General features: G+C 48.6%; 1 protein-coding gene across 6 annotated transcripts; it reads left to right on the top strand.

Moving 5' to 3' along the window:
* Positions 1-12: 12 nt before the first annotated feature.
* Positions 13-25,784, top strand: STX16 (syntaxin 16). 6 transcript variants are annotated; one of them, XM_042980059.1, is made up of 10 exons: positions 872-950; positions 8,889-8,900; positions 15,898-16,014; positions 16,140-16,247; positions 16,660-16,800; positions 17,967-18,132; positions 19,254-19,345; positions 19,903-20,046; positions 21,299-21,379; positions 23,732-25,784. In XM_042980059.1, exons 4-10 carry the CDS (start codon positions 16,155-16,157, stop codon positions 23,834-23,836), a joined length of 822 nt encoding a protein of 273 aa, XP_042835993.1. In that variant the 5' UTR covers positions 872-950; positions 8,889-8,900; positions 15,898-16,014; positions 16,140-16,154; the 3' UTR covers positions 23,837-25,784. The 6 variants fall into 6 exon arrangements, with proteins under 6 accessions (XP_042835987.1, XP_042835989.1, XP_042835990.1 ...); XM_042980058.1 differs by having other exon boundaries at positions 933-1,001; XM_042980053.1 differs by lacking the exon at positions 15,898-16,014 and having other exon boundaries at positions 13-1,001.
* Positions 25,785-26,606: the final 822 nt, after the last annotated feature.

The following is a 26,606-nucleotide window of genomic DNA, read 5'->3' as shown; positions in this document are numbered from 1 at the left end:
GGAGCTCCCGCGCCCGGAACGTTGCGAGCAGGCCTTGCGAACGTCGCAGGGGGGCACTCGCGAGGGACGGACAGGAAGAGGGCCAGGGGGGACGCCAGAACCCGGGACCACAGCACGGAAACGGCCCGGGGCTGAGCTGCAGTCAGATCCGGGGATGGAGGGAGCCGGAGAAGAGGAGTGAGGAGGCCGGGGAGGCAGGCCCTGCTGCCCTCCTGGAGGCCGGCAGGCCGCTGTGGCAGTGGAGGACCGGGCCGCCCAGAGAGGGACGGGGTCAGGAGGTCGGGCCCGGGCCTCAGCAGGCCCAGACGAGGCCCAAGAAGGGAGTACCAGGCGCCCTGGAGTTCAGGGCCCAGGCCTTGCCTCGGCTTGTCCAAAGGAGGCCCAGGCCAGGCCTCTGGTGGGGAAACTGAGTCACAGGCAGCCCCCCCCCCCCTCCAGGGCACGGCCTGGACACGTGTGAGCCAAGTTAGGGGTAGGGGGCCCAGCCCCTGGGGGGGTCTCCGAGACTAAGGGGGGTAGGGGGCTTCAGGGCCTCCCAGTCCACCGCCGGATTGGCGAGTGAGACGCTTGTAGATCCAAGGTTGGATTGGGGTGGGGTCTCTGGGACGTTGGCTAGCGAGGCGAGGATTGGGGGGATTTAAGTGCTTAGAGATCGAAGGCAGGCCTTGAGTAGGGGGAGTCAGACAATTGGAAAGCCGAGGTGGTTATTTGGGGAGGGGTCTCGAGCCCGCCTGGCTCGAGGCCTTGTCCAGGCAGGTGTCTGTGAAGGGTGGGCCCGACCCGGCCAGGCCAAGAGCAAGAAAAGTGAACAAACCAGGAGTGCTAAGTGGGCGGGGGGCCCCTGAGCGGGGGGTCACAAAGGGTGAGACATGGCCACCAGGCGTTTAACCGACGCTTTCTTGTTGTTGCGGAATAATTCCATCCAAAACCGGCAGCTGTTAGCCGAGCAAGTGAGTAGTCACACCACCTCCAGCCCTCTGCATTCACGTAGCATTGCTGCGGTGAGTCTCCCGGCGGCCTCCGACACACGCACCGTGTGCACAGCGGCTCTGCCTGTCTGTCTGTCTCTTGTCTGTCTCTCTGTTTAAAAAAAAAAGAGAAGAAGAAGAATAAGACTAAGACTAATCGGAAGTGGAAGGTCTCTGGGCGAGGGGCCGGGGACGTGTATAACCCTGGATGGGGAAGAAAAAGCAAAAACAAAAACAGTTTTAGGCCCCTGCTCCACCTCTGCCTTTGCCCTCTCTCTCTCTCTCTCTTCACTTCCGCAGCCCTCCTCCCCCGCCTCCCGCCCGCCCCGGGCGTCACTGCCCGACCGGCCGCCTCCGATTTACATGTGTTTTAACCCGGAGATTTGGAAAAATTGGGGCCTTCCGGAAGCCTTTTTGTCTCGTTTTGTGTTTAAGCCCCCGCCCTCCCCCCCTCCCATACGGAGCCTCACTTTGGGTTGCAAGATCGCCGAGCCCGTATCTTTGCAAATGCACGACACCCTCCCCCAAATGAGGAAGCAGTTGGGGTGTGGGGGTGTGTGTGTGTTGTTGTTGTTGTTTCACCCGTTTTCTTTTAATGGCCTCGCGGCCCTGTGTGGGGCCCTGTTCCCTAGGAATAATTGCTTCACTGTTTTTCCTGGGGGCTCCTGTTTGGGAGACTAAGGTGCTGGGTTCTTCGTTTTCCATTTCCCAGACAGGAAATTAAGCTTCTCCCTCCATTCGAACTTTAAAAAAAAAAACCAAACATGTATGTATGTGAAAATTAACCTTCAGAATAGCACATGCTTTTTGATTTAATTAACCTGAACCTTTCTTTAGCGCAGCGGTAGGATCTTTTAGAGGGAGGGCCTGGGAAGATTGCCGAGGGGCTTTTTTTGTTTGTTTTTGTCGAGGTCTACTTACCTTTTCTGAGCTTCAGTTTCTGGCTCTTTCTTGCTCTGGTAAATCAGGGCCCGGGCTGCATGGTCTGTCCAAGACGGTGATTAGCTCTGGAAGATCTTAAATTGAAAAGTGAAGTTAGGAAACTAGTTTGTAGTGGGGGGGGGGGGGGGGTGTTACTCCTTGCTATAAACAGGCTAGGTTTGAATAGAAGCAGCCTTGGAGGATGAAGGAAATAAAGTCACCCCCAAACCAGACTCTGAGGGACTATACTTGAAATATCCAGCGCTGGGGACCTCACAGTTATTTCACCTATTAGGGACCGTATTACCTTTTATTTTTTTTCCTTTATGGCCTTACTGAATGCTTCAGAAAAATCATGCCATGTGTCTTGATGAGTGACAAAGACAGTTTTTCCTTTTTGTAACTCACAAGTGGAAAATGTCTTTGGCCATATTGCTTCTATGGAAAAGCTGTTGTAAGCCGCGTGTGCACAGTTTCAGGAATAAAATCGTGCAAATTCAGGTCAAAAGGCGTAGAAAACAGGGACGGAGTATGTTTAGATTTGTATTTACTTAAGAATTTGAAGTTGTTTTTTGCATTTATAAACTGAAGAAGAAATTGTATTGTACCGAATGAAAACGGGCTAATTCCAGTGCTGATTTTTTGAAAAGAATGCTCTGAAATAAGCCAAGAATTAGAGAGTAGAAATTGAATTAATAAAATTCCTCAGTGGAACTTTAGTTTTATCAAATAAGATGTAAAAATTGCATATTCCTCAAATGCTTGGTTTTATGCTACCTGATGGGGGGGCGGGGGGGGGTGAACAACAGAACCAAAACTCGGGTTAATGTTTCTAAGGTATCGGTTTTAATTTATTGAAACAACGTTGTTTGCTTTTAAATTTTTCATCGTATAAAGTTCAAAACACCCTGAACTGTTGGGTAACATGAGACTTTTATTATTATTATTAATCATTAAGTCAGACAGTTTAAAAACCTGGTGTCTGAGCCGGGCAGCTTTTTAAAAGTGCATCTCTGAGTCAGACCGATTTTTAAATTGGTTTTCTAAGGTAGGCCATTAGAAAATACATGTATAAGCTAAGTCAAATAATTAAACATGGATGGCTAAAGTCTATAATTTGGAAAATTAGATATGTCAAAGAAGGTATAGATATATTTAGCTAACTCAGGCAATTTCTGGAAAATAGGTTTCTGAATCAAACTATACATATCTAAGTCAGAACATTAGAACGATATTTTCTGTATGTTTCACCATTTAAAATGTTACATAATGATATTAGTCTCTGAAATTTTTCTCAGCCTATAAGCAATCAGATCATTTAAAATATCCTTGTAATCAATTCAGACTATCTAAAAAATAGAATTTGCAAGTAAACAAAAATGGTTTGCTTAAGTTAGAATTAAAAAGCCCCACCTAGTAATATTTTTAATTGTGTGCATTAAGAAAACCATGGCATGTCAAATTTTTCTCAAGTGTTCAGGGGTGAAGTAACACATCTTCAGTCTGCTTACAATCAATTCACCAGAAACTGTTCTGCACACACACACACACACACACACACACACACACACACACACAAAATCAAACATGACAAGATGTTAACATGACTAAGTAGAGGTATGATTTTTTCAACTTTTCTGGAAGTTGGAAAAGTGCTATAAGCATTTGGGGGGGGGGAGCCATGTCTAACACAATTTTTTAAAACTTTATCCAGTAACTTCTGCAGCATTTTTCACTGCATGTCTAGCTCATAGAAAATTTAACACCTCATTTCTGAATTGCAAATTTCAAAACCATGTAGCAAATCAAACAAAATCAAAGTTTTATATTTGAATATGGACTGGGTCTTAGGTGACATTAAGAAATAATTAGTTAATTAAGCTAATCATAATTCATCAAATTTGTTAATTTTATTAGAGATACCTACTGAAATGTTGAGTAGTGAAATGAATAAAATGCCACTTTGTATATTTAACCCCCCACAAATGAAACAAATAAGGCAAAATGTTACTGGTTGTTAAGTCTACTGATGAATATGTGGAGTGACATTATACATACATTTTACATATTTTTCAGTATGTTTGAAAAATTATAAATGAAAACTTAAAAGATATATACAGGGCATATTAAAAACGTGAGCAAAATAATTAAAAGGAGGCAGTTTGTAAATATCTGATAAAACTCAGATTCATGAAAAGGGAAGCAGCTAAATTCTAGAGTTTAATTTAAAAAAATCATAACCTGAAATTTCTAGTTCCCAGTTAGAAGAAAAAGCTGCAGAAGTAGATTTCCATGTGTGTTTGTTACCTCACACACAACCCAAAATAAATCAAAAAATCACATCGAACTGCTAGTTTGGGGGAGGGGGGCTAGGGGGTTTTTGTTTTCAAGTTTTAAAGCTGAATTTTCACATCCTTATTGAAGGAAAAGGCTGTGATTTTTTTGATTTGATTAGAAGGTTGTGTGCACGTGTGTACCTCACACACCTCAAAACACAGGACACCCAAAGCCATATCGTTCAAGAAACTTAAACATGCATTTCACTGCATCCTAGTTTAAGGGGAAAAAAACCAGAAGTTCTCTGGTGGCGACGGTGGGCTTGCCCTGTGCGCCCGTACACACGCATGCTGAAACAGGTTGATGCAGCATTCAGGCAAATATGTCACAGCTAAGCAGGAATTTAAGGAGGATGTGCAGCGACAAAGCAAGCCGAGTCCCCAGGGCCAGCAGAGACCTAAAGATCCTTGACCCGACATCCCAGCTGTGATAACCCTTATGCCTCCCTTCCTCGACCACATTCTGTGATGGCTACAGGGGAACCCAGCAGCCAGTCAGTCCCAAACAGCCTTTGCCTGCATGAACCCCAAGTCTGTACCTTGTATCCTGTGGTCCTAGCCCTGGTTCTGGCCCTCAGGGTCTCTGACACGGGAAGCCTCTTCCTTCTTCTGCCTGGTAACCCTGCAGCCTTCTCCTCGCCGAGAGCTTTCTCTATCCAGCTCAGCAGCCCCGGCTGACACAGCCTGGTTAAGTTTCTTGCCTGTGAATGAAATCTAGTTTTTCTCTATGCCTTTGAAAGTTTAGCAGCCAGAGCTGAACCAAATTCTCCTTAATTGTGGTTTTGCTTGTATTGGTATTGGTAAAACTAATTGTTAGAAACAGACAGGGGTTGATTTTGTTTGTTTTGTTTTGTTTTGTTTTGTTTTTTAGACTTGCAGCAAAATGCAATTGTTGGCGTTTCTCATTCATTGTGTTTGGGCCTCGGTCCTAGATTCCCCATCATTGTTGTGCCTCACGGCAGTGTGAAATAAAGGAAAAGAGCACTGGACTCTGAGTCTGGCAATTTAGGGTTAAGTCTCACTCTGTGGCTGACTCTCAGAATGTGTCTTTAGGCTCCTTGGTCTCTTCCGACATCTTTTGCCTTATTCATAAGTTGAGGGGTTTGAGTTAGGCGATTTCTGAGGGCCGTATGGATTCAACAATGCCTTCTTGAGTTCTGGTCCAGTGCGTGGTTTCCCCTGACCAAGGCACACAGCCCTAGGAGCCCTAGCTTCAATTTGAAAAGGAGAAGTAGTCAACAACGTCGCTGTGCCCGCTAGGCCAGCGTCGTGCAAAAATCCTTGGAAGTGGCTCCAGTACGTCGCTGACCTAACTTTGACGTTGTATCAGCCAAGCGCAGGGTTGAAGGCACCGCCTCACTCAAGCAGTTACAGGCAGCTTGGCTTTAAGGAGCTCAAATGAATTTACAAAGTAAAATAATCATTCAGGAAAATGTGTGAAGTCTCAAACGAATGAATGAAAAGTAGTTGTTGAGTTGCTGTTCTGATCTTGATGAGGTGCCATATGATGCCTTTGGTCTGGAATGGGTCTAAGAGAGGGTTTGGAGCCACTTGGTTAGTGGTGACTTGCCTGATCTATCCTGTGCTTTAAAATAATGCGTAATCTATCAATGGAAGCTGGAGTTAATTGGTCTTAGATTAGTTTGAAACCACATTATTTTCAAAAAAACATGGTGTGCTTTAGGGGGAGAAAAGATACTGAGGATTAACTAAGGTAATAAGAAACCTGAAGTCCTTCAGTCTTGACTGTAACGTTAAGCCGAGATTTATTGAGAGCTTACTATGTGCCTGGCTCTGGGCTCCGGGCATGTGGGCACCTTCTGTATGCAGCCTCACAGAGCTCTTGTCACACGGGTGTTGTTGTTTTTCTCACGATACAGATGAGGGAACTAAGGTTTGGAGGGCGTTAGGGAGCTTGTCCAGTGCCCCCCACCTAGAGAGTCCGGGAGCTGGGGTGGGGCCTCGGGCCAACCTGGCTCCCGAGCCCTGTGCTAACCCACTGGGCTGCAGTACTGTTTGTCGCTGCACATCCCAGAATGTGGAAGGACCCATTGTTTAAGTCTTGGGGGTGTTTCTTCCTTACAGTAGGATAGCATCTTTCTGTGTCTTGCTTTCCAGCCACGCATAACTGCGTTTTTACTAGCATATTGAAGGTTCTAGTCCACACTGACTCTGTTGGAAAATTAGTCCTCTGTCTTTAGAATCCAAGTATGAAATCATTGTATATTTCTCTTTAGAGCTGTTTGCTTTCCTGCCTCTAAAGATTCCCTTTGAGCAGCGAGGCTTACTTGAGAATAAGGGTACTTTGTTGGATAAAAGAGAAGCAAACTTTTATTTTGGCAGGAACGGAAATAAAGTAAATATCACGATAGCATAGACCTGTACTTCCAAGTCATTTTGCTCAACTTTTCCAGACTTCCTGAGTAAACACAGATGGGTTTCCACTTATTTTTCAGTTTTATGTAGAAAGTTCGTTAGACTATAAATTCCACATGCTGCTTGGAGTTTTCAATATTTGCTTGGTTATATGCCATTGGCAGGGCAAAAACCTAGATTTAGACATTGTAAAGATTTAGAAGGTGGTGATGTGTAGTAACGTGTTTTCATTTGGCTGTATTTTGGTTTTTCCTCATGGTAATTCTAAATGTTTTAATTTGTTTCTTGACCAGATTTTCTGGTAATTTGATGGCAGGGGGAGTTTTGAACACCCTCTATTTTTAAGTAGCAAAATGGGGGGGGGGAGGTAGGTGGGGACTCTTTGGGAAGCTGACCTCTGAATTTAATTCCCGATGTGTTACGGTAGTAGCTGACTATCACTAATAATTTCCTGAATTGTTAATAAAATTAGAGATGCTGGGGGGGGGGGGGCAGGGAAGAGGCCTGAACACCTGGGTCTGTCGTCCTCTTCTGAGCCATAAAGCTCTGTGACGCTGGGAAAATGGATTTATACATTCTGCAGCTTAGTTTTCTTACTTACAACAAAAAGAGGCTTTATCTAGTCCGTGATTCTGATTTCACCTCTTATCAGCCAGTAATTGTAAAAACCGAAAGATCAGGGTGTGTGCTGGGTTAATAATCCAAGAGGACAGGCTCACGTGTAGCAGAGACCTTACCCGAGGCTCGCAGTGGTACTTTGTTCGAAGATTCGATGCCAAGTAGCCACTGCAGAAGGGACAGAGGTACAGGCTGAGATACCGAACTTAGGGGTTCTGCCCTCTGTCCTGTTCTATTAATAAAAACAATGCAGTGCTTTCTGCATGAAAATGTTAAGCTCTTAAAAAATAAGAACATTGTCTTTGTTTCTTCTTAAAGCAAAAGGTAATTAAATCAGATTTCCATTTGACACTGTCTTCTCTATTAAAATTTTCTAGTACTCCTGTTATGGCAGGGTGTGTATATAAATATCATTCTCTTTGTTCTCGTGGCAAGTTGTAGAAGGAATGAAGACGACTTGCAGCTTTATAATGTCAGCTAATTGAATTTTTACGTGGAGGAATACTGCTTGATTACACTTTTTATTACTGTCATTGTTTAATAATATTTTGGTCCTGACAGACCAGTTTCATTTGCACTACTAATTTTTAAATAAGGAACTTACGTTTTTCAATTTTCTAAATTTACTGCTGAACATAAAAAAAAAAACACAGTTGGTGATTGAAATTTACCACAAATTATTTCAGTGATCAATAACACAAAAAAGTAAAAAAAAAAAAAGACCTAGTTCTTCAGATTATCTGTCATTGGTAAATATCTGTTCAGAAGCTAGAGTTCCGTGTCGATCTAAAAAAGAACCTTTAGTTTTCAACTGAAACTTAATCCTCTGGCTGCGGGTGCTTCTTCCTCCCTGTTCCCCCCTCAGGAAAATCTCTCGTTCTCGTTTTGTTTTGTTTTGTTTACTCGCTTTGATAATAGCTTTACCAATAACTGTGTGCTTTCTAGACTAATAATAATAAATGGCAAGCAAATGGGGAGAGTTTTTCTTTTCTCTTACCACCTGTGTCTCTCTCCGGGGAAGAAGGGTTTCTCGGCTGGCTTATTACCGCGGATAAAGCCGCGTCTGCGGGATTGCATTTGTAGAGACCTTACACGTGTGGTCACTCCAATATGATCTGAACACAGCCATAGACCATTTCTGTGGGTTGTCCATTTGCTAATTCTGCTGCATTTGCAGGGCTCATTTACATGCTGAAACATACACTTATTTGACCTGGTAAAACTGCATTTTAGCTTTGCTCTCAAATTATTGTATCTTCCTAAGGGAAATTTAGAATATTGTATGTGGTATTTGATACTGATCGAACAGATTAGCATTATATTGTTGGGAGACTAAAGCAAGTGTATTTTATTTGCTTTATGGTATTTTAATTTTTACAACTGCTTATTGTTTCCTATCTCATTCACCGAAACAGCAATCACGGTAAATAAAAAAAAAAATACATGTGTATTGATGTAGCTTTTTTTCTTTTTTTTTTAAAGGAGCAATCAAAAGGGGGAGATTTTTTAAATGCCTTGGTTAGTGGATCTTTATTTTTAGTCAACTTTAGAGCTGTTTAAAATCAAAGTGTTTCTGAACTGACCATGCCTTATCTGTCTGTCCCCATCCTTCTTTCTTTTTTGCTATCCCTAACTGGATGGGACTGATGGGAACAACATGTCTCTTCAGGAGCTGGACGAGGTATTGTGTTTTGAATATTTCTGTATGTTAGTTAATAAAATTATGTCTTTTTTTTTTTTTTGAAATCTTTGGTCATATACAGAATACTAACAGAGCTGATATACATTTTAGCGTTTCTTTTGATTACTCATAATTGTTGTGTTTATCAGTTTGATCTTCAGGATGTCTTAATATATTTTCACCCCAGGTAAATTGGTGGCTTAGAGAAGAGTTTAAGGAACAATTATTTGCTACGCTTGGGAAAGTGTCTCAACTTGAGAAATAAATAGTAAAGGTTGAGTGAGCCTTTTCTTGAACTTACAAAAAGCCAGATCGTTTTTAGGATTGTGTGTATAACCCCCTGCTTTCTGCGAAGCATGCTGCTTGCTTTCTGCGAAGCAAGGCTGCTCAGGTAGAGTGTGGAGGACGTGGTGTCTGTCTGGCGAGAGCCGCAAGGAAGCGGGCTCACAACCTGGGGGCCCGCCGGGGAGGCTTCACGGTCACGGTCACGGTCACGTGCCAGGGTGAGGCCGGCGACCCTCTGTGTGTGCTCGTCATTGCGGGGTCCCCTCTTTGCCCCCTTCCCTTCCCAGCAGTGCACGTTCGGCCTTTTCAAGACTTAACTAGCAACTCACCGAGAAGTCGGACAGGGTGCACGTTCCTAGCACTGTAGTCTAGAGGCGCTAATGAAAGGGTCGAGGTAAAAGGGGATTGAACTGTGGCTGTCAGTCTTGTGTCTCTCTGACCCATTTCTGCTGTGGAAGGATAAAGATATTTTTTCCTGAGGGTAGACCTTTTAAAAAGTAACAGAGAGGAGGTATTTTGGGGTTTTGTTTACTGCAATTCGGATAGGACCACCGAGGTGGGATTTGGGTGACTGTCGTCAGCACCAGTGGAGCTCCTAACTAGTAGATGAAGATCCCCCTGTACGTTCTACACGCTGTTTTAACGAGTCAGTAGTAGGAACACATGGGGAACAACCTGCTGCATAGCCTTCGTCGAGAGCTGGTTAAAGAAATTGGATAGCATCCTGATTCCCTGTACCTCGAAGAGCGCGGTCCATCCGTGGGGCCGCAGCCGACTGAGCTCCGGGACGCATCACTGAGTGGGAAGGAGCCTGATGCAAACTAGCGTGGAAGCTGCGGTTCCCGCTCTTCTGGGTTTTGTTTTTGAGAAGAGCAACTCCCATTCACACTCGGGTGTGCTTAGAAATCTCTGAAGAGACAAAGTAAACAGTTAACAGTGGATCCCTTCCAGGAAAAGTCTGGGATGGAAGAGAAACTTCCTCTCTATCGCATACCCTTTTCTTAGGTTGGATATCTGCTTTTAAAACCTGTGCGTGCACTACTTCTGCCGTTAAAAAACGACTAGTATTTGGGGCGCCCGGGTGGCTCCGTCGGTTGAGCGTCCGGCTTCGGCTCAGGTCATGATCTCACGGTCCATGGGTTCGAGCCCCGCGTCAGACTCTGTGCTGACAGCTCAGAGCCCGGAGCCTGCTTCGGATTCTGTGTCCCCTCCACCCCCCACCCCCACCCCGCTCTCTGCCCCTCCCCTTCTCACACTCTGTCTCTAAAAAATGAATAAATGTTTAAAAAAATATATTAAAACAAAACAGAAAAAACCCTACTATTTAAAAACAGCTACCCTTAAGCGAGTAGCTCATTGATCCCGGTGTCTTGGCCTCCCTGCCAGCACCGGGCCCGGGCCGGGGCCCCAGCCCTGGAGAGCTAGGAAGTGGCTGCAGCTCCCCGACAGTGGAGTTAAGCGTCTCTGGGGCACGGTGGACAGGATGTGCCTGGGTTTGCCGACCAGACTCGAAAGGCATGAAGGCCTGGGGCTGAGAGCGGAGGCCTTTTAGATTAGATGCAGCCCCTTCTTGAACAGTTGGGGGCTACGGCTCCCAGAAGGAAGTGTGAGATGGGGGATAGGTAACAAACCCCAGAAGAACAGAAGTCAAAGAAACACTGGCCACTTTCCATGTGAGGAGCACATCTACGGTCATGTCACTTAGGGGTCTGCCCCGGGAGCCGAGTTCCAGTCTTGCCTCCCTCTTCAGAAACTGGCTACCCACAGTGGGAACCAGCAGGCCCTGCTGCTTTTCTTCTTAGCTTCTGGGTGTTTAAAGGGGGTCTCCACATCCTGTCACCAGAGACGCCGCCCGGAGGGCCACTTGGCCCCACGCGACTCCCGTGCTGTTGGGATTCTCTAGACTCAGTCAGCCTTCATTCTGGGTCCACATGGCCACCTCGTCCTCGTGAGCACTTCACTTGGCCCTTCTTGTCCTCTGTCCAGGACCGTTGTATCTTTTGTGAAGTTAGCTTCCAGAATCGTACGTGACCTGGGTTTTGTCTACTTCGTTCATTGCTTGTGTTTGTTGTTGACCCAGCTAATTACAGTGGCACATTTCTTACCGTTCCGCTCCAGGTGCCGGGTTAGGAGCTGGGGGCGTTGGGGCTTGGGGAGGGGAACCCTGCTTCACCACAACTGCCGCAGGGCTTGGGGTCGGCGTCTTCTGGGGATAGTGAGAGTGACACACGGGTTCTGGGCGTGAGTTAGAAGCCCACCCCTCTGGAGTTGAGGCCTGAGCAGAATTTCCTGACCGCATCCCTTGGGTCTCCCAGAGTGAAGCCATCTGGTGGCACCTTACAGGGTGCCCACGGTAGACTGTCATTCTGCCCGGATCAACTTGAAAATCTGCGCCCTGGGGATCCCGCTCTGCGTCTTTCTCCACAAGTAGCAGTGGGGTGTCCCTAAGGAGGAAGCACACCCGCCGTTTACTTTCTTACCCAGAGAAGTGTCTGGCCCTCTGCTTTGTTCCCTGCTCTCATCTACTTCTCTTCCTATAACAAAGTCGTCTCCCAAGCCGTTGGGTCTTTATCCTGGGCAGGGCACGGTGACATAGTGGGGACATGGGGGCCGCAGGCTGGGCCCGCCGGTCACCTGCTTGGAAAGTCTCTACCCAGGGGGGCGGGCTTAGTGTCCATGTTTGTACAACAGGGGGCAGTCCCCTCCGAAGGCTTGTTGTTGGGGTACAGGGCTCCAGTCAGTGGAAGGACGGCACCGACAGCACAGGCCATCATTGCTGCCTGAGTTTTAAGGGTGTGAACGATAGTTGAGAGAAAAGGAAAATCCGTGAAACCAGCAGCATTTATATCTGGGTGGTAGGATTCTCTGATCTTTGTTTTTGTTCTCTTTTCTTTTTGTATCTTTCTGTTGTTTATTTTTCACACACTTAAAAATTAAGTGTCTCTTTTGGACATTTAGTGTCTCACAACCAGAAAAATTAGTCACTATTTAAATGATCACAGATTGAAAAATCAGACACACTGCAGTGCTGACACCCCCTGATTCTTTTTTATCCACGTGCTTTTTTACTCCCTCAAAAACCTGAGGTCTCTGAAGCCTAACCATCTGTGAGCAAAGTCCCCCAGCCATCTCGAGCCCAGCGAGTCGCGCTTGTGGTCTGACTTCATCATACACACCCCTGGGTTGTCTCACGTGGAGGCGAGAGCGGCCAGGCTGTGAGTTTCAGCGTCCCTTCAGGACTTGCTAAGTGCCCGCTGCCACAAACCATCCAGAATTGTCAGTATTGTTTCTCGTTACCAATCCATTATGACGGAACTTAGTTTATTTTATTTGTGTTCAGATAGGGGGTGGGGGGGGGGCATACGTCAGACTTTGCTAATCTCTGCGGAGGCTTTGCTATGTCCTTAATCTTACGGTACACCAAATCAGCCTTCTTGTAAAGGCAGGGTTTCCAAAGAGTAGAAAGGCTCTAGATTTGCGGCAGCCGGATTTATAAGAAGAGGATGCGTGTGCGCGCGTTCCTTTCGTAGATCGGGAACTTGTCCGTGCTGCCTGGTGCTCTTTAAGGGACAAGTGTCGGCATCTAAAGTGGACCAAGGGCAAAGGTGACTGTAGGGAAACCAGCAAGGAGCCCTGTGGGCGTGCGGTTTTGAACATCTGTTGGAATTTTCCTGCATCGATGACCCCGGGTCCAGCGCACCCCCAAATCAGAGCCCCAAATCAAAGACAAGAATTCTGAAATTCTCCTCAGAATTTTTACTGATTTTTTTTTTTATTTAAAAAATAGAGAAAAGTTTTTGTTTTTGTTTTTATCTCAGAAGCACAAGTTCATTTTAGAAAAGCTTTATAGACCAGGATCATCATATATTCAGAGAGGGGACTAAGTTGAAATTCAGCAAGGATAAGCAAGGAGAATAAAAAATCTGGCAGTTTTTTAAAAAGCCTATCTTGACCGAAAGGGCAACTTGAAAACTGACAGGATCATCCTGGATCTTAAGAAAATAAGAAAACATGTTTTCAAATGTGAAGTGAGGTTGAAAGGGGGTGATTGTTTTGCATGTAACATAGATTTTGTTAATGTTCATATTTGTTTCTATTTCAGGTAGTTGACATTTCTCTTCAATTATGTTTTTCCCTTCTCAAAACGATGTGGGGTTTTTTTTTTTCATTTTGAATTCATACTGGTAAAATAAAGGACACATTTCATCTGAGTACTGCTGAATTTCTTTATCAGGACGAGCTATGGCTATAGACTATATGAGGAAAGGGACAATTTTTCCAATATTTAAAGTTTGCAGCCCCAAAGACTGCATAGACTATCTTACTGGCAAAATCCTGATCCAATGTGGGGAAGCCAGGGCCAGCTTTTTGAGCTGGGATCTGTCATTTTCGGGTAAGGATCTCCTAATTAGCAAGCTTCCTCAGAGCGTTGAAAGAGAACGTGTTGGCCCCAGTTTTAACTTATACGCATTTGGGGGGGGGGCGGACACAACTCTTGGGTAAAACTGGGTACCGCTTAAAAGAGGTGGGTCCACTTCAGCTGACTTCACGCGTGATCGAAGTTTCAGAAGAGTTGATTTGTTTCGGAAAAGTCGATGCTGATTACTACGCAGGTAAATTTAGATGAATACCACCTCTGTATCTTTTTTAGTTTAATGTATTTTTATAAACAGTGAAAACAGTACAAAAAAGGTCATGAGCTTAAGAGCCTACATAAAGTATTACTCTATTGAAAACGATATACTGATAAAATATGGTCGATTAGATACTAAGCCAGCATCGAGGAAATCCTGTGACCCATGAAGAGGTGCCTTAGCAGTTTTGGGGTTTGCTTTGTATAAACAGCTGGAGGTTTGAGTTCGGGTTCTGCTCCAGGAGACCCACAGCTCCGTGTCCCGCACGAGTTGGCCGTGTGGCCTCCCTCCTGCCTTGGTCAGTATGTGCTGTGCAGAGTTGCATACCTTTCCGTGACTTCAGAGCAGGAGTCTGAGGAATAAACAGCTCGCCTCCTCCCGGTCTCTTCCTGCTCTGTGTACGATGAGGTCTGAGCCCCGTTGCTGTACCCGCAGGTGGTCGGTGAGAGAGGCCGCTTTATGTTGAGACTCTTGTGCTCACTGGGAGCTGGTCCTCTCTCCCTGGTACGGTTCGGCGGGGGGTGGATCCGGGACTGTGTTTTGTGGTGGTGTTTCAGTCTGAGGGCTTGCTCTCCTGATTCGTTTTCTTAGCAGATTGCAATTCTATTTCACGGGCCTGCCAAAATGAGTGGCAGCCCGTGGGGGAGATGGGGCCTCTGGAGTCATTGGACCCAGTTTTAATCTGTCACATAATAGCTCTGTGACCTTGGGCAAGCTACTTAACTTTTCTGAGTTTCAATTTCCTCATTTATAGATTGGAATAACAGTTCCTAGCTCACCTAGTTTCCGTGAGGATTAAAACAATAAAAAGAATATAAGATTCCTATTGGTGAACTCTTGAAAACAAACAGGGTGGCTGTGGTTGAGAATTGCCACTTTATGGACCCAGCGCCCCAGATTGTGCAGGTCGGATGCCACACAGTTTGTCTGTGACCTGAGATGACTCTGTGGTCCTGTAGGGTCCACGCGGTGGCTGGATGCTGGTGACTTAATCACGACTCAGAGACGCTCAGGGAGCAGTTACGAGGGTTCTGGTGTCTTCGGTGTGGTCACTGCACGCGGTGTGATCTGGGAACACACAGAATGTCCTAAGCCCGTGGGGGCAGGGCCTGGCAGGGGCGGGGGGGGGGGGTGGGGGGGGCAGCTGCGAGATGCCAATTTGCTTGTAGGAATTTTTCTGTAAACGGTTTAGCATAGAAGAATTAGGATAGAAGAATTCTTTGAATGTAGGTTTTTGCTTATGTCACATTTTTTCCCCTTTATCTGTTGATTTTTAAATTTTGTCTTGTTTCTTTATTAGAAAAGCAAACAAGTATTTGCTGAATGAATGAAAGCATAACTTTAGGTACATGCAAGGAAGGGGGGAGAGAAAAGCAACATAAATTCTTCACCCAATTCCACAGTATGGTTTAGGGCATTTACAAAGTATTACCTGTAAAAGACTTTTATATTACTGTTTTCCATTATTTTTCAATCATCATCTGGATCTTTGGAAACTGGCATTTATAAATTCTGAACTCCGGAGGGCACCTCCAGATGGCTCTCAACCCGTTCACTGCCTCAAGGCAGGCCAGCGGCTTAACTCAGCCAGGCCCGGCCTTCCCTCCCCGGGTCTTCGGGGTTTTCGAAGCCGGTGTCTGAGACCCGGGAAAAGGACCAGAGCTCTGGGTATCATTTCAAAACAAGTGAAAACACCGCGTGTGGACCCTGAACTGAAGAAAGGAGGCGACGGGCAGACTCGCGTTGAGATTTTTGAGGGTTGCTTTTGCATGGCGGGTGATTCGCCGATCGTTTCAGGCGTTCTTTGATACATTTTATCACACGGTTAATGACCTTGTGACCAAGGTGACTGGCTCAGTCCCGTTTCCAAAAGAAGCGAAACGTGTGTAAGTAAACCTTGCTCCTACTGAACACTTTGTGTGACTTCCGTTTGTAGCCTCGTTTATTTTTTTTTTTTAACTTGTATCCGCTCGCATTAATTGTCGAGGTTCATGCCATCCTGTCCATACGTAGTACTGGTAATGAGAGGTCTTTGTGTTAAGGCTCTTCTGTTGATTTTTTTTATTACATCTCTATAGCCAGATCAAGTCAAATTCATGTTCACAAGTATGTCCGAGAAAATTAAGAACTGGTGCATGAAAAGATAGGAAAACAATCCCAAATGCTAGCAGTACCAAAGCAAGCTTGTGACACAGGCAAGTGCACTTACTCCTACATTTCTTGGTCTTCTCAGGGAGTGACATTTAAAAGGGTGTGAGAGTGTGCTTATCAAAATGGAACCTGAGTAACTTTTTTCCCATGTCCCTTTCTCTCCCTGTAGCTTGCCGACGACCGTATGGCTCTGGTGTCGGGCATTAGCTTAGATCCAGAAGCAGCAGTCGGCGTGACAAAGCGGTCGCCCCCTAAATGGGTGGACGGAGTGGACGAAGTAAGTGGAATGTTAGTTTCACACGATCCTATTTTTTTAAGTAACGGTATGACGCCGACACGTGTAAAGGTGCTTTTGCCGTAAGAAGCGTGACGACACGGTGAACGCAGGCACCTGGAAGTAATCCCGCCTTCGGGTCGCTCGCCTTACACCCCACCGGAAAAGGGGGTGTGAGCCGGCGATTTGGGCTCCAGTGGGAATGGCCTGGATTAGAGAGAGAGAGACTCGAGCACCATGTCACGAGCAGTGGGGTTTGAATTCCGATAACCTGAATGCAAAGTCGCTCACACGTCGGTGAGACTACAAGTTGGCTGAAGCCCGGACCCTGTGCTCTAGAGTGTAGCTGATCGTCTCAGAGGCAGACAGATGCCTGGCAGGCGGCACTGCAGTTTTGGTGGTTTCGTTTGCGTAGATACAGTACGACGTTGGCCGCATCAAACAGAAAATGAAGGAATTAGCCAGCCTTCACGACCAGCATTTAAACAGGCCCACCCTGGACGACAGCAGTGAGCAGGAACACGCCATTGAAATCACCGCCCAAGAGATCACTCAGGTGAGGGTGGGACCGGGTCCCCAGGCCGGAGTGGGCAGTTCCCGGCCCCCTCAGAGGCCGGAGCGTGGCACAGCTCTCAGATCGCACCTCCCTTCCCCAGACTTACGCTTCCCAGCCCACAGCCCACCAAGAGACTTGAGACCCCGGGCTCCCCCAGGTTATCAGCCCGTGTCTCAGACGAGTGGGGACTGTTTCCCCAGTTGTCGGCACCTGCCACCGTGAGCTGATTTAAAAATAAACTCAGAGCATTGCCGAGTTCAGTCACTTGATCTAGAGATGTATACCTTCTTGTGTTAGTGCTTACAAATTGTTCATGTTACAAAATGGTCCTCGTAATCGGAAAAGATTGGGAACTTGCGCTGCCCGAGGCTGGAGTGTGTTAGCATCTTCAAGAAACTTAGCACCCTAGAAACATTCCTTGTAAAATGTTAAATTTGAGCAATTAAAAAAAGTGTGTATTTATTTGAAAGAGAGAGAGAGAGAGACACTGACTGAGCAGGAGAAGGACAGGGAGAGAGAGAGAGAGAGGGAGACACAGAATCCGCAGCAAGCTCCAGGCTCCGAGCTGTCAGCACAGAGCCCGACATGGGGCTCCCACCCACGAACCGTGAGATCATGACCTACACCCAAGTGGGACGCTTAACCGACTGAGCCACCCAGGCACCCCAAATTTGAGTACTTTTTAAATAATCTGAGCAGTGGGGAAACCTTAGTGTTTACATCGTTTACTTGTTTAAATCCCCTGGCGCTCAGAGGTTCTGGGCGCTGGGATGTTTGGGTCCTGGCTCTTCGCAGGGGGTCCGCGCCGCGGCTCCCCTTTGCTCCCTTTGCTCCCTCTGCCTCCCGGTGTTCTCGTCGGCAAAGCGGGAACAGTAACAGTAACTGCAGCCTCGGGGTGGTGGCGGGGGCCTGGGGAGAGGACCGTAGTCCCAGAGCGGCGCGTGGCCGGGCGAAGGGCCGGAGGGGGTGTGTGCCCCGCCCCGCCCACAGCGTTTGGCCACGCCTGGGAGCCTCGGAGCCTCGGGTTGCTTTGGCCTGTGCGCCTTGGGTGACGCCGGCCTGTGCGAACAGAGCCTCTCCCGGCTCTCAGACCCGCGAGCGCAGCGGCAGTGGCACTCAGGCCCCTCCTCCACGGCTCGCCGGGAGCCGTGGCCTCCTTCTCCCAGCTCTTCCACAGGTGCCAGCGAGCCGTGCAGGCTCTGCCCGGCCGGGCCCGCAGGGCCCGCTCCGACCAGGAGGAGCGGCTCCTTCGCAACGTCGTGGCCTCCCTGGCCCAGGCCCTGCAGGAGCTGTCGGCCAGCTTCCGGCACGCGCAGTCGGGCTACCTCAGACGTGAGTGTCCCCGGGAGTCACGGACGGGATTTCGAGGCATGAAAGTTCCGGCACTAGGACCGCTTTTTGTCTCCATCCTTCCTTTTGGCCGCTAGTTCTCCATTTCGTCCCGAGCCCTCCATCGCCACCCCTTGAGCACGTTTCACAGCTTATGCAACGAAAGGGACCCCCCCCCCACCCCCAACACACACACACCGTGTGAAATGATGCCCGGACCGAGGCCGAGGACGGGGTGTCAGAACAGTTCACATGCGGCAAAAACAAAACTTACTCTTTGCCAAGCTCGAACAATGTGAAAAGCGTTCTAGCACATTGGCGAGGCCCGTAGCTTCCCAGATGTGGGGTTGGAGGACAGCGCGAACGCGGAGGTAAAAAGTTGCAATCACGCGGAAGCTTCGTATTTGCAAAACGACTAAAGTATTCGAGTGCCTGAAAATCTTTTCTGGGAGTGGGTGAAATGCTGGCCGCTGGCTGTCCTGGCCAGTGATCCTCTCAGCCCGCCCTGCCCTTTCTTCCCGAACAGCGGGAAGTCTGGTGTCAGCCACGTCCGCGTTCGAATTACCTCATAAACTAGGTTTTTCCATATTACCACTGTAATCAGTAATATCCCCACACACTCAAAAACAAAAACAAAAACAAAAACAAAAAAAACCTAGTTCCCCCTCCATCTGACAACTGGCATATTTGTATTTTAATTTTATTACTTCTAAAACTTGATTAGGGCCATTTGGAATTGTTACTAGAGATGCTTCTGGAGAGAAATACGATTTTTTTAAAAAAATGTTTTGTAACAGCAGTGAGATTAAATATTTCTGCCTCACTTAGAGATGCTCAGATGGTTTCAGTGTCCTTTTGTCACTCACTTGGCGTCGAGTGAATGGTACCCATTTGCAGTGTGATTTTCGTCTTGAAAAACGCCAAATGCTTGCATATTGTTTTATGTTTATGATCTTTACTCTCCCCCCCCCCCCACCTCTGTTGGAGATAGGCTTCTTTTAAAGCTGCTGAGAGTATCTCCATTTTGACTGTTGAGTTTCACTCCAGATTTCCCCTTTTTAATGGCGGAGCAGTAACCAGGACGGTTTACGTATTCCAGTAAAGTGAATTCCTATCTATGATAGGCATGAAGAACCGAGAGGAAAGATCCCAGCATTTTTTTGATACAGCAGTGCCACTAATGGATGATGGAGACGATAATACTCTCTATGACCGGGTACGTGAAGGGGCTGCAGAACTGACCGCTCCACACCCGCGCTCCGCTCCGTTCCTTCTCTTCATAGACCGTTGGCTTGTGTGCGGTGAGATGGGTCAGCGCTGCTTCAGGTAGAGTCTGTGCAGCAGTTGGAGGAGCGGTCGTGGGGGCCGTACCGCTTCTCCCTCTGCAGAGGCTACGAGGAGGCCTGGCGGTCTTGCCTTCCGGAACCTCCAGGAAAGCAGTGTGCCCACCCCCCTGGGGGAAGAGCCCAGAGAAGCGCAGGGTTCATCCCGCCGGTTTTGCTCCTCGGCCCTTGCGGAGCGGCCCACGTGGGTTCACCCGCGTCCCCTGCTCGGGCCGGTCGTGCTTGAGACCCTGCGGCGTGTTTTAGGAGTTTGGATCTCGCCTGTCAGGGAAGAATCAGTGCTTGTGTGTTGTTTACCTGCTTTGTGGAAGTGTTTCCGGAATTCGTTCTTTGAATTACGTCTAACATCACACACCATCCCTTTCTGGAGGCGGGGCGGGGGGCGGGGGCGGACCCTAACGTACACATCCTGTATGTTTTGTTTCGCTAGGGTTTCACAGATGACCAGTTACTGCTGGTGGAACAGAACACGCTGATGGTGGAGGAGAGGGAGCGGGAGATACGCCAGATCGTGCAATCCATTTCGGACCTGAATGAAATCTTTAGGGACTTAGGAGCGATGATCGTGGAGCAGGTACGCGGTCTAGCTCCCTCGTCATTGAGTTTTCCTGCCGTACCTCGGGTCCTTCTTCAGACTTCTGGTTCTGCATTCCCGTCGGGGAACAGAATTTGCCCCTCTCCCCCCACGTGTGCACGTATGTACGCGTGTGCGTGCACGTTTACATAGGTACGCGTGCAGATTACGTACACGTGCTAACGCCACTCCCCATAAAAACACTGAGAGCTTTGTTTCTTTCTTTGTTTTTTTTTTTTTTTGAAGTAAAAAACAAATATCAAAAGGTCTCCTATTCTCCCACCGAACTCCGAGGATGCTCAGGGGACCACCCCGCTTTGGGGGTCTGGTGCCCCCCACTCAGCAATGATTCTGGCAGTAGATAAAGTTTCCCTTCTAATTTTGGCAGGTTACTGCGTAATGGCAACGGGAACCACTAGCTTTCAAGTAGAATTAAATTGTTTGTTCGCTGTTACAATCTGATTACGGGGTTTTATTATCTTGCCAGCGGGGATTTGGGTCCTGATCCCCTGCCACCAGCTGCAGAATGGAGTGTTGAGGCTGTGGAAGATCTAGTTACAGTAATTACTCCCGTGGTTCCCAAGGAACTGCTCTTGCTATCTCTACTGATCCAGCGTGTTCCATTAAGAGCCCTGTTCTTGCATGTAGCCTGGTGTTCCCTCCTTTCTGTGTGAACCGAGAGATTACACAATTAAAACCAGAATTCTCCTGGAGGCAAAGGTATAATTTGACGCGGCGGACTGGAGCTCACTGTCTTTGCTCCGACCCATGGAAGCCTGCGTTGACGTGTGTAGACGTGATCGGCAATTTCCAGGCCTAATCGTGGCTGGGTCTAGTTTAACCCGCGTTCTCTGCTTACCCGCATCCAAGTATTTACGCAGCGGATGGGCACAGAAGTCAGCCCTTCGCCTCTCAGAGCCTATTTCCACTGAACCGTGTGTTTGTTAAAGCCCCAGTAAGTCTGAATGTGGCATATCTTAGCGTGGCTAAATCCAAAAAAGAAATCTCAGTGTGTCAGTATTTCTGTCTCACCAGGTAGACTTTATTGTAACTAACACAGCACTCTGCCATTGAGTGCCTAATATCGCTTGGGGATGGATTCCAGAGCTTTCCATGTGCACCTTTACCACCCGGTTAAGTAAGACAGATAATCCTGTGCGTAACGATGTCTGCAGTGTGCCTTTCTCATTTTTGAAGTTCCGTTTTTCCCGTTGGGGTTGTTGATGGTCTGTAACTGTCATTTCTTACTCAGGGTACAGTCCTTGATAGAATTGACTATAATGTCGAGCAGTCCTGCATCAAAACCAAAGACGGCCTGAAGCAGCTTCACAAGGTAATGTCGGATGTTTCAGTAACCTAGAACTCGAGGAACTGTTCTCAGACACCAAGGCTTCCCAGGAGGACCCTCCGTGTAGCAGCACAGGGACGCACACCAGCGGCTTGTGTGGGGCCGGCCGTGGCGGTCGTTGCCCTTGCCCGGCAGGAAACGGTTCGAGGTGCACCTGACACGTGGGCCTGACGTTGCTGAGAACTCCCTCCCGTGACAGGAAATTATAAAGCAGTTGGGCTTTTCTTTCTGTCAGAAAGCATCTCGCTCTTTGAATCTCGTTTCAGGAAGTCAGGGGAACGGGCATCTGTTCGACGCGCGTCGAACATTCTGTTGGCTCGTTGGTGCTGACTCGGGGCTCTCTTGTTGTGACGCCCTTCTGATGGATTGCTGCTGGAGGGTCATTCTGGAGCAGATAAAGTCTCATTCTCCCTTCTAGTTGCCACGGTGTCTCTGTGTGCTACGTTGAGAAAAGAGTCGTTTGTTGACGTGAGGCTAGCTCCCTTAGTCTCTGCTGGGAAGGTAGCTCTTTCGGGAAGATCTTTCATGATACTTGTTAAAAATAAACGGGAAGCGTCTTCGAAGCCTGGTCGTCAGTGATGAGAAACACACACGTGCAGCCGAGTGGATCTCGTGTGTGACTAGGGGCCTGTGTGCTTTGAGAGGGACGAGGACGCTTCACAAAGGAGATAGATTTCTGTCCGTTTCCTTGTATCTTTGAGACCCAGTGACATTTGGAGCCACAGCATGAGCATTTTTCCAGTCCACTAACGTACCGCTCTGTCGCTTTGCGGAAGCTGGCTGCTCCCCGGCCGGGCGGTGTCGGGTGCACAGAAGGGGACGCCTGCCGAGGTCTGAGCAGAAGCCCTTGGCGCTCGCTGCCGCGGCAGGGTGGGAGTGAGACTCCCGGCACCTGGCGGGAACAAGAGGCCCGCCTCAGACGGGCCGAGGGCTCGAAGCTTGCGGACTCGTTTTGCCGCCAGCCTCGCGTACGGGGGTGACTGCCGACTCTGTAATACCCAGCTTCTGATACGCTGTTGTTAGAGTTTGTTCAATAAAAACTAGTGAAACGTGTCCTCTGATAGAACACAGACCACGGGCAAAGCTTTCTCCGCAGGAGCGTACAGATCCAGGGGGAACTAAGAACGTTGTTTCAGGGTCTACTTCATGAATCATTTTGAGAGGTTTTTAAGTCCCGTGCGGCACCGGCTCCCCTGGCGTTCCGGGTTCCTTGTCAGAGAAGTGAGCCAGCCCCGTGTTCCCTCTCCCGTCACGTTCTGTCAGCAGCGTGGCTGGCCGTTAGCCGGCCGTCACCTCCTCCGGGGCCGATGGAGCCTCGGGGGTGGCCGCGCACGGGCCCGACTGTCAAGACGGTCCGACCCGTCTAGGCCGCGGTTTCCTCCTGGTGGACGAGTGGCTCCCAGGGGGTAGGTGGGTTCACTTAGGAAGCAGAACTACCAGTCAGAAGGTTGGCGGGGAGCATGGAAGTAAGACAGAAGGGGCCGGATCTTCTGGGCAGACGTGGCCATCAAGCTGCCGCCTTCTTGTCCTTCCCTGTGAAGTAGCCACCCCCCCAGCTGCCCCCGGGGAAGCGCAGGGCGTGCTCTTCCTTTCTCTGGGCCAGTCCCCGAGAAGCCGAGGCGGGCCGCGTGTCCGCCCCCTCTCCCGGCCTCCAGGCTGACGTGTGCGGGTGCGGTGTACAGGAGGGTGCGGTGTGCAGGAGGGTGCGGGGCTCGGCAGGCGCCTGCCTGTGGTGCCGGCAGAAGCACGGGGAGGGGGGACCGCGGGGGCCGGGGGGGGGGGTCTCTCTCTGCACTTGCTACCCGTGGCTCACTCCTTCCCATTCCCGGCTCAAAGGAGGGGTGTGCTCTTGTTTCCAAAGTCAGGGGAGGCGGAAAACACCCTCTGGGGGGCCGTCAGTCCCACGGGGGAACCGTAGCCAGTTGTCGGGCGTCATGGTGAAGGAGGTACACGTCCGTCCGAGGAACCGTGTCCAGGAACGGGAGGCTCGGGTGGAAAGAGTGGCTCGTCGCCGACGGTGGGAGCAGGCGGGGAAGCGGGTCGGCCCGGCCCTGAGGCAGAGCCGTGGACTCCTCCTGCCAGCCTTTGCATGACGGCGGATCCCGGGCCCGGGCTCTGGGGCAACCCCGGGGGAGATGGGTGGCTCCGGGACCGTGGCACTCGTCCGCTCGTGTCGATTAATTGTGCCGGAATTGGCGGGCGGGATTCTGCTGACGTAGCCCGTGGCGGAGACGCCGGTTAGGCAGACGGACCCGCGAGCCCAGAACCGGAGGCGGGCGGGCTTGCTATTTGGCCTTTCGGGGAAATGACGGCCTCTCTCCCCTCCTCTTTCCGTAGGCAGAGCAGTATCAGAAGAAGAATCGGAAGATGCTTGTGATTTTAATATTATTTGTCATCATCATTGTCCTCATTGTTGTCCTGATCAGCGTGAAGTCTCGCTAGGCGGCCGTGCGGCCACGTGGGCCACCCGTGTGCGCTCCCGGGCGCGAGGGGTCGGCCGCCCTGCGGGCACAGCGGAGGCGCGGGCTGCGGACCCCGTGGGGGCGGCGAGCGCCTGCCTGGACCCCTCGTCACGGTCGTGCTCCAGCAGGGGGATGAGCTGCTGTTTCTCCTTCATTGTCAAGAGTTTAAGGACCTTTGATGCTGCTGCAGAATAGAGATTGAGTTCTGTCATCAGTTATAATATATATTTTTTTTAGAAAGAGAAAATGAGTTGAATGTTTACAGGCACTCCGCAAGCTGTTCGATGTTGTATGTGCATATGCTATTTTTTTAGCAGTCATGTCTGAGCAGCATGTAAAAATAATTTTTGGAAACGTTTTTTAAAAACCATCTGGTTTTTAAGAAATTTGGTACCAAAAATTTATGAGTAGAGGTAAAAATGCCTCTTCATCTTTCTCTGTATATTTTCCAGTTGAAAACAAACTGAGAAGTCCTTTAAGAATTTATAATCCGTTCCCCATTAACTTAATTTAGCTTTTCCATCACTGTTAATGATCAGAGTAACAAAGTGTGAAAAATAAGAAACCATCATTGATGTTAATTAACACATTTAGATGGGCCAGTTAAAACAGCTTCATAAGTTTAAATTAATCGTAAATGGACTATTCCTCATTTAGAGTCTGTGCACTGCATTTTCTACTGTAAACCAAAAGGGGTTACCAAACAAAACCACCTAAATTTAAAAGTTGGTGATTTGAAGCAACCTCACCTGAAAACATGAAAAAGGGAAGCTTGGCCGTGTCATGAAAGTCGCCAGAATCAGCCAGTGTGCCCCTGTCCTCGTCCCCAGCCATCCTTGCTCAATCCATTACTTATGCACTAACTACATAATGACCTGTTCAAACTAGCCACCATTTAATGAACTGTGAATTTACACAGAGGCCATTCTAAATGGGTCACCCCATTTAGGATTAGCGGATCTCAAATTATTAACCAAACATCACTCCATTTCAAAGTAAAATATTCCACCAGGGGTATGATTTATCGGCTCTTGCGTTGCTACTTAACATGCCCAGAAAGTAAGCACGTTCCGACAGATGGTGAAAATCTTGATTAGAAGTCCCTCATTCGTGCGAGCATGAATCAGATCGCCCGAGTGGGACTTTGCCGTTTTCTTACCTATTATCACTATGGTGCTCGAATATATTCCCGGAACTGTAGAACAATGTGGAAAGCGATGATAGCTTTGAAAGCTCAACTTGTTCATGTTTTTACTTGGTCTTGAGACGCCAGTATAGTTCTGATGGTCTTTGTATAATTTTCGATGGCTTTTCCATTGTTTTGTACCTCTCCTGAGAAGTTTGTGAAGAGCGTGACCTCATTAAATGTGCTATGTTTTATTTGGATCAGTCACATAAAATGTGTCTTTAGAAGTGACTTTGAAGTCGTTTCCAGAAACTTAAACGCAAGTCCAGAGGTTCAGGTTGTCCACACAGATCATGGTCTTAGCACCCACACCCATGCCCCAGCCTTCCCCTTCCCAAGTTCCCGGCCACCACTGGTTTTCTCACGACCGATGTGGCTGTAGAACGATCCGAAGGTGTCCCTGGCGTTTCAGGAAATCGCCTGGTATTCCCTGACCAACCATTATGTTATTAGGCAAAAAGGTCAGGAAGTAAGAACCCACCTCCTTGATCACCCCTGACTTGTGGGGCTTCTGCAGATCTTGAGAAGAGCCGTAGGCATTTTCTAGTCACAGCGGGTTTTAATCCGGTGGCCGAGGCGAGATGTTCCTCTAGACCGACTGCTCCCAGGAGCGGGGGGCCGTTCAAGGTCACGGGGCTTCCCTCCCCAGCGGTGGACAGTGGCGACAGGAGGCTCGGTGGTCTTAACGTGCAAGGCAAGGGACCCTTTAAGAAAGGATCGCCAGAAAAAAAAAAAAAAGAAAGGATCACCATTTATTTATATTTATTTTCAGTTAACAGGGTGATCGGGGTTGGTTTTTGCCCCCCTCACCCACCAGGGTAAAGTAACGGATCTGACAGAAGTGATCTTGAGGATCTCGAGTGAACTGAGAAAGCAGTGCAGTGCCACAGAAAGCCCCCCCCGCTGTCTGCTGCCATCACCTTGTCCCCAGGCGGGGAAGCGGCCCCAGGGCGCGTGCTCCTCAAAACACTGTATTTTTCTTTTGAGCCTTTACTCAGGGAAAGATCAGCAGCCTTGGGGGAAGTAAGAGTAGATTGGTCCTGGGGCCCTGGTACCTCAGGGTAACGGGTGATTCTCTGCCTCTGAAGGAGACGGGCTCCTTTTGCTCCAGACGGCCATTGTCCCAGGGAGGGCCGGGCCATTCAGCTCTGTCGGGCTCTGGTGGTAATGATCGCCAGCCCGGTCTCTCCCCGCGCCTGGGACACGACCGACCGGAGAAAGGGGGTTGGGGGGGGGGGGAGGCTCCCTCTGGGCAGCCCTGGGCTCGGCCCCTGGACACCTGCCCCCTTGAACGTGTCCGGGGGTGGCTCCGTTGACGGGGCCGGAGAGGAGATAAGGAAACGTTTACCGTCAGGTCTCCAAAGCTCCTGATCTTTCCTGCGATTGTAACAAGTCTACTGTCTCTTGTTGTATTAATTTGGGGGTGGGGGGTGCTGGCTTCGCCATGGGCGTGAAGCGGTGTGTGTCTCTAATTTAACAGATTTACCGCTTTCTCTGCTAATTGAGAGAGCATTATTTATTTGTTTTGACATAAGTGCTTTCAGTGTTTTATCCTAGCTAATGG

The sequence above is a fragment of the Panthera tigris genome, chromosome A3 (assembly GCF_018350195.1).
Source record: "Panthera tigris isolate Pti1 chromosome A3, P.tigris_Pti1_mat1.1, whole genome shotgun sequence".
NCBI classification, from domain to species: Eukaryota; Metazoa; Chordata; class Mammalia; order Carnivora; family Felidae; genus Panthera; species Panthera tigris.
This window is presented reverse-complemented; position numbering and strand designations above follow the sequence as displayed.